This window comes from Oreochromis aureus, linkage group 7, assembly GCF_013358895.1.
Source record: "Oreochromis aureus strain Israel breed Guangdong linkage group 7, ZZ_aureus, whole genome shotgun sequence".
NCBI classification, from domain to species: domain Eukaryota; kingdom Metazoa; phylum Chordata; class Actinopteri; order Cichliformes; family Cichlidae; genus Oreochromis; species Oreochromis aureus.
The window spans coordinates 39,354,622-39,362,219 of record NC_052948.1 but is presented as its reverse complement, the minus strand read 5'-3'; the positions used below and the strand labels follow the sequence as shown (position 1 = coordinate 39,362,219).

Sequence of the window (7,598 nt, the reverse complement as noted above, 5' to 3'; positions counted from 1 at the left end):
TATTATTACAGCACCACAGCTCTCCCAAGCACCTCTACCACCTTAGTATTTAATTATGTCAAGTTTTTTGAAGGAAGGATGCAACACTTTTACAGTAACTACATTCAGTTGCTAATAAACTATGTAATATTCCGTAGCTGTAATGCTGTATTGCTGCAGTGCTGTATACAGTTGCAAAAAATATGATTAAAAGAATAATAAAATGACAACAGACAGCTGGCGTTTTGAAGATCTTTATGACATTTATTGAGCAAATGCTGCTGGGAAATTGTTCATGATGAGTAAAGTCATGGGATTGCAAACAGTAGCACCTCATTAATTTCTGTATTTAAATTCAAGTCCATCCTATGCATACAGGAATGCATGTTTCTATCATTTACAGTATATATTTTTTTTCAGTTGCACTCAGGTAAACATAACAGACACTGATAAAAAGCATGTTTAAGGCTAGGAGTTTCTTTAGGTTTCTTAAGCTTTATCTGCTTCGGTAAATGGATGTATATGGTATTGTGTTTATCATATCACCGTCCATTTCTTCCGTCACTGTCGGCTGTGTATTTGTTGTTGTTAGTTTCTTTTTGGCTCAGTTGGTATCTTCACGTGTCAAGTAAGGCTTCGTCAGTAGAATACATATGTCTGCATCGAGGACCCTCCAACCTGCCAGTCCCCCACTTTTGCTTCAATTCAAAAACCCTCTCCGCAGTAATATTGTTTATTGATTGCTTTCTAGTATTTACTCTTTTTAAGGTGTATTTCTACCATACAGAGAGGAAAGTATTCCGCTCCCCTGAGCTAACATGCAGAGACACCCCACCCACCCAAGCACCCACCCATTCATGAGCTCACCCATTAACTGCAGAAAGGAAAAAAAACATAAGGAAGAATAAAATATCTCAGTCACTTGCTTCTGTCCGCGTCTGCTGTGAAGCCTGTTTGAAGCTTTCACTCAACATGCATTTTTGAAATTTGTAGTGTTTAACTTTTGGCTTCTCGCTCTGACTTGTTTTGTATGTTTGAGAGTGGTTATCTTTATTACATCGCTCTAGCTGTATGATTTTCTTTGTTATGTTAGTTCTGGATTGATTGCTTGTGTTGTTCTCTCCCCTTCCTTCTCTGCTCACTCACTCTCCGTCACCTGCTTGATAGACTGAGTGGAGTGTTTCTCGGTCTTCTTAGTAGAGACCAGTTTCTCCTGCACCATCTCTTCCGCCTCCTTCACCGTTTCGGTCACAGTGACGGACTTGATGACATGCTTTGACCCATCCTCTCCGGTGGTGATTGTCTCCACGGTCTTGGTGATCACAACCTTCTGGCTGCCGTCTTCCTTGACAGGACTCTCGTCTACGCCGTTGGCGATCACATCAGCTTCTTTTCCTTCATCCTTCTTCTCTTTCTCCTCAGGGCTACTCTTGTCTATGTCACCGTTCATGGCAACATCTTTCTTTTCAACTTTCTTCTCTTCTGTTGACTCGCTCTTTTTCTCAGTCTTGTCTTCAGTGCTTTTAGGAGCCTCAGGCTTTGCGGTCTCGGTCTTTGGGGATTCAGCTTTTGGGGAGCTAGATTTTGGGGATGCTTCTTTTGGAGACTCTGCTTTAGGAGAAGCAGGCTTGGGAGATTCAGATTTAGGAGACTCTGGTTTTGGTGATTCAGACTTGGGGGAGGCAGGCTTAGGGGATTCAGACTTGGGGGAGGCAGGCCTAGGGGATTCAGATTTGGGAGACGCAGGCTTTGGGGAATCTGACTTTGGAGAGTCAGGTTTTGATCCCTCTGTTTTGGGAGCTTCTTCTTTCTTTGGAGATTCAGGTTTTGTTTCCTCAGATTTAGGAGCATCTTCTTTCTTGGCCTCGGCCTTTGTAGCTTCAGTTTTTGGAGCCTCTGTCTGGGTTACAGGTGGTTCTGAGTCTGGCTCATCTTTTCCCTTCTTCTCATCTTCCTTTTTGCCTGCATCCTCTTTTTCCTCCTTCTCATCTCCACTTTTGGCTGCTTTGTCACTACCTGCATCTTCATCCTGATCTCCACTCTCTTCTTCAGCACCTGCTCCCTCCTCTTCTCCACTGCCCTCTTTGTCTCCAGCCTTCTCTTTGTCAGGAGAGGCTTTAGACTCTGGAGCTTTGGTGCACAACATTGTCTCCTCAACTTCTTCCTCCTCTCCTCCTCCCTCTCCTTCTTCATCACCTCCCTCTGCATCATCCCCCTTTTCTCCCTCATCCTCACCCTCACCACCTTCTCCCTCTGCTTCTTCTTCCTTCTCATCCTCCTCACCACCTTCTCCCTCTCCCTCTTCTCCCTCATCACCACCTTTTTCATCCTCCTCTTCCTCCTTGCTGGGCGCACTTGAGCTAACTTTGGCTTCAGTGACCGCTACGACTTCTTCTTCTTCTCCTCCCTCCTCTCCTTCTCCCTCTTCCACCTCACCCTCTGCTTCTTCTCCCTCTGCTTTCTCCTCCCCTTCTTCCTCTTCACCCTCCTCTCCTTCCTGTGCTGCAGACAGCTCTTGCGCTATCTCTGCCAGGGCCTCATCCATTTCAGCCTTCTCATCCTCAACCCTTGTCTCCTCAATGATCTCCTCCACAAACTTGTGCTGCACCTTAAGCTTTGTGGGCTCCGACTTAGGCTTAGAGATTTTAGTGGTGGTGACAGTCTGGCGGTAAGGGAAAGTGCTGAAGTGGGTCTCCTCACCCTCTAGGAGTTTCCTAGTGTAACAAATGCATAAATCAGAAATTTAAAGTATGCTTTTATATGAAAAGGACTGCAAATGTTGTTTCAAAATTAAATTTCAATTGTGCATGAGTGTATCCTGTACCTGTATGCAGCTATTTCAATGTCTAAGGCCATCTTGACATTGAGCAGGTCCTGGTACTCACGCAGGTGACGAGCCATCTCCCATTTGGTGCTCTTGAGCTCATTATCCAGCTGGTGAATTGTTTCCTGAGTGAAATACACAAAAATCAGGTTGTTATAGGGTTGAATATGTCAAATAATTTAAATGCAATACGAGGTCTAGTGCTCAAAACCAGTCTTCATGTATTATGCAATATTTTTTGAAGCCTTAATAGTTTTTCCGAATTATCTGTTGCAGTGTTGCCCATGTCCTTCTGTAAACTCTGCAGACTCTGCGCAACAAGGCTGTTGCTTTTTAATACATTCTGACGCAATACAGTATTCTAGAGCTGTTGAATGCCTCTGTTTCAAGGGCAGCCTCCACACTCTTTCAATACACCCCCACCCTCGCCCTAAAATCTCAGTGGTGTGATGCAAGGACAGAGCCAATCAAGGCATCGACCCATTGCCTCTGACTCAGCAAGAGAGACAGAGAGAGAGAGAGAGAGTCTGCTGCAGCGATTCCCTTTAACCATTTCGTGACTCTTGGAAATCTCTTCAGCTTGTGAATACAATCAGCCTGCTTAAGAGAAAAGTGTTTGTGCTTAACAGTCACAGTTAGGCAGAGGGGGACAAATGTTACAGAAGCTGTCAAACATAATAGAAACTAATATTTTACATTTGTGAATGTTTTTTTATTTGATTTTAAAGGCTCACGATTAAATGCTGCGTCAGTAAAACATAAATGTGACCCATTAAGAACATCAACTCTTTTATCAAGTTTTAAAAACAGGCTACACAATTCTTTAAGAATAATCTATGACATTTCAAAACAGAATCGCACTGTTTCGGAGCGTCTGTTCTCAGCCCACCTTCACCGCTCTTACCGGGCTGTCTTCTTACCTGCAGGCTGGCCAGGTCGCTGTTGTGGCGGTCCTCGATGTCATTAAGCTGTCTCTCCAGTGAGTCTCTTGTACCGCGGACGGACTCCAGCTCCACCGTCTTGGACTGCAGCTGACGGCGATAGTCGGCTATCTCGTCACGGGCGGACTTTATGGCGTCCTTGTTTTGCTCTGCAGCCTCGGTCAGCTTGACGTAGCGGCACATGAACCAGTTTTCCACCTGCTGCAGGTTCTGGTTGGAGTGGCCCTCCAGCTCGCTTCGAATCTCCCGGAGAGCTTCGGTGATGTCAGCCTTCTGGAGGTCTTTCCTCTCCACTGTCACCTGAGACGCCTGAATCTGGGCGATGAGGTCGCTGACTTCTTCCTCGTGATTGTTGCGGATGAAGGCGATTTCATCCTGCAGCGACTGAACTTTCTTCTCCAACTCAGACTTCACCAACTCCGAGTCGCTCATGTCCTTCTTCAGGACACGGATTATGGCCTCTGTCTCCTCTCGGATGCGAGCTTCTTCTTCAAAGCGGTCCCTGACCCGCTGGATGTCCTCGTCGATGTGGTCCGTGTCGAGCTGAATTTGTGCCTTGTCATGGTGGATTTGCTCCAGCAGCTCCCGTAGCTCCCGCAGCTCCTGGTCATAGAGGTCGTCCATCTGGGAGCGCGACACCTGCTTCTGCCGCAGTGCCTGGATCTCCGCCTCGATCTGCTTGTTCTGCTGCTCCAGGTAGTGCACCTTGTCAATGTAAACAGCAAACCGGTCATTGAGCCCTTGAAGTTGCTCTTTCTCGTTAGAACGCTTGTAGTCTCCGTTCAGGATAGAGGTTTGACTATAATCAACGCTGTCGGCGGAGCTCAGCACAGCTGAGCTGTATGCCCGGGTTACCGGCATATTCACGTTCCTCTTGTAAGACGTAGTCACGGTGGAGCCGGGACTGGCCCGGGACCAGGACTGGGACCGAAAGCCGCTGGAGGGGGTGCCGCTGGAGCGGCTGTAGCCATAGCTGGTCGTTCTAGTATCCATAGTTCTCCTGAAGGGACTCCCTACAGTGTCCACCGGGTAACTCATCCGGTTAGACCACAGAAGGGGATGTGCGCAAGAATGAAGGAGGACGGTGCAGGACGTGCAGGAGTGTGGCGAACGTTTATGTGGGTGTATGTGTGCGTGCAGGTGAGGGGTGTGTGGCTCTCACAGCGACTGAGACCTCCTCTGCGTGCTCCTTATATATCCGAGGCTCTGCAGCTACCAAAGCAAGTATGAGGCAATTTTGTTCCATCCACTGAAAGAGGGGGAGGGGAGGGCGCATCCCCCTCGGGCCGTCTGCTAATGGTCCGGGGTCCCGTTCAGCCTGAACCACGTGGGCTATACGGGCTACGTGGGTGTCCGGCTTAAAGTAACCTGACAAAGTAGATAGATAGATAGATAGATAGATAGATAGATAGATAGATAGATAGATAGATAGATAGATAGATAGATAGATAGATGTAACCCCCTCTTAGTTCAGCACCATGGACAGCAACATGCAGTCCAACAGCAGTATCAGTTGTATTTATTCTCGGTTGGAAAATTAAACTTCCTGATCCTTCTTGTCAATATTACGGTATAAAGAAGATAAAAGGGAGTGCCCACCCAGTGATCCACAGCTTGTGTGTGTGTGTTCGGTGTGTTCGTGTCTGCATGCTGTATTCTCCCTGTTATTTTGTTTTCTCCTTAAACTGACAATGTTTTTAATTGAGTTTTATTTTGTTTGCATTAATATTGTCCATAGTTTGTCTTTTTGGATCACTCCTGCACAGGGTAATCAAAAATAAGCCATTTTTTGAGGGGGTGGGATTTTTAGTCTTTCTTGGACAGAGCAGTAAAAAGCTTATAGTAAAGTAGGAGGAGATCAAGGTGGAATGACTTGCAGGAAATGGCCCAGGGTGGAATAAAGCCTGTACCTTCCTTATAAGCCTTTTGGTATATGGGCAACCTGCTCAACCAAGTGAGTTATAGTGGCACTCCATCCCAAATAAATAACTTACCTTATCAAACATCTATGGCCACACATACAGATAATTCAGACTTTAAAGTTGAGTGTTTTTTCTGTTTACCGACACTTCTAACTATTAATTGATTTCCAAACTTCTGTGAAAAGAAAAATATCATCATAGAGAAGCTGGATTAATTTTCATGTTTGGGTTAAGGCACAGCTAAAGTACATTGAATTTTCCAACTCCTGACACAGTCTGTTCTTGTAATTGAATGTCTAGACATCAGGTATTCATTCAATAACTTGGGATAACTTCAGTGAAATGTGAAAACTAAAATGTTAACCCACTTTTGTTTTCTTTTTAATCTCCAACATGACAAAATATAATCTTTGTTAATTTACACAACTGTTTAGAAATTAGTCTGTACAACCTACACAGAAATGTGTTTTAGCTACAACACTCTAACAGTCAGTGTTTATATTTGTACATGCTGCACGTAAACTTTCTTCCAAGTTAGTAGGATTTTTGCATGGGATTTGTGAGTTATCGAAGCATTTGATAAGGACATTTCACCCTCAACAAATGAAGCCTCAGTATGTAGGTTGGCTGCATTGTGGCTTGGGCCATCAGGGTATTGATCTCCTGTCAATCTTGAAGCTTCACTCAAATATCGGGTGACTTTGGTCAATGTGAAAATGATTGTTGAAGATAATGCACCACAAACAGCTGCATCCGCCTTTTTTTTCCATCCACTGCTTATTTAATTCTGTCAAAATTCTAAAACCTCTCCTCTGCAAGTGTAGCCATATTTAAAATCCTGCAAAGCCAGTGTGGACATAAGGACCATGACAGAAACTTTTATTGCACATCTGGAGATTGCACTTCGAATTCAAAGCTTTTCAAATAATAATAATAATTATCACCTTGATCTACAGTTTATTGTGCCCCCCTCATTTCCTTCTGCTGAAAGGTTTAGTCAGGCAGTACAAATGCATCAAGCTTGGCCAATTTTAGATTGCTCCAGAGACAGAAAGGCAGACGGCGAGAGAAAAAGAGAGAGAGGAAGACAGAGAGGGATACAGAGAAAGTCACAATGACTTTCTTGCCCTGTTTGTGCATGTCTGCCTATTTTAAGCACCATCGTGTATTGTAAGTGATTATACTCCAGAGCCACACCCCAGTCTCTCTGTTTGCAGTCTTTACTGTGCCCTTGATCACTGTCCCATGACGTTCTCTTCAGGCCCTGCAGGATTTCAGACAGATATATTTCCTGTAGGGCTGTCGACTCAGAACCTTGAGGTGCTTTTGGATGCCCTACGAGGGCGGTGGTGGTGTGATGTACAACTTAGAGTGAGTGTGGGTGGGTTGGGCAAAAAAAGGGGAGTCATTCAACATCAGTTTTGGGCTCCAGCGCACTGCAGAAGGGTTGGAGTGTTTTCAAATAGCACTGCAGTAGAAACAGGCTCTAACAAGGAGACAAGCCCATCCCAGTCAGCCCCAGTCTGTCCCAGTCTGCAACCTGCAGTGAGCCCTCCACAGTATTGAAGCGTACCCTGTTTTAATGGGGTCAAGGTGCGGACAACCTTAAGTTCCATAGTGTAGAGGTGTACTGTTACATATTCACAGTAAGCTGCAAGGTCAGCGTGACCTTTTATTAAGCGGATATGAGTGGATCATACAGCAAACTTTTGCAACAACAGAATAACGCATACATATGTTAGACATTCACCTGTAAACATACATGCTGTTGATTTTTTTGGCCATTTTGTGTAGAGCTAGAGGTGGTCATTTGCAGTGTTGGGACTAACGCGTTACAGTAACTACGTTATTATTGTGGTAACGAGCACGGTAACTAGTTATTATGCCAAAACCAGGAACGCGTTACTCGTTACTGGGATTTAGATAGGCTCG

At 45.0% G+C, this 7,598-nt stretch overlaps 1 protein-coding gene across 1 annotated transcript; it reads right to left on the bottom strand.

Moving 5' to 3' along the window:
- Window positions 1-849: 849 nt before the first annotated feature.
- Window positions 850-4,882, bottom strand: nefma (neurofilament, medium polypeptide a). Its single transcript, XM_031735548.2, has 3 exons — window positions 3,724-4,882; window positions 2,804-2,928; window positions 850-2,693 (listed from the first exon to the last, which is right to left on the bottom strand). The coding sequence occupies exons 1-3, from the start codon at window positions 4,780-4,782 to the stop codon at window positions 1,118-1,120; spliced, it is 2,760 nt and encodes a 919-aa protein (XP_031591408.1). The 5' UTR covers window positions 4,783-4,882; the 3' UTR covers window positions 850-1,117.
- Window positions 4,883-7,598: the final 2,716 nt, after the last annotated feature.

Excerpts from the sequence above, each read along its gene's own strand:
- nefma (XM_031735548.2), bottom strand. The coding sequence starts at position 4,782 with ATGAGTTACCCGGTGGACACTGTAGGGAGTCCCTTCAGGAGAACTATG. Across the intron at positions 2,929-3,723 it reads GCGACCTGGCCAGCCTGCAG|GAAACAATTCACCAGCTGGA; the intron begins GTAAGAAGACAG and ends TATTTCACTCAG. Across the intron at positions 2,694-2,803 it reads ATTGAAATAGCTGCATACAG|GAAACTCCTAGAGGGTGAGG; the intron begins GTACAGGATACA and ends TTGTTACACTAG.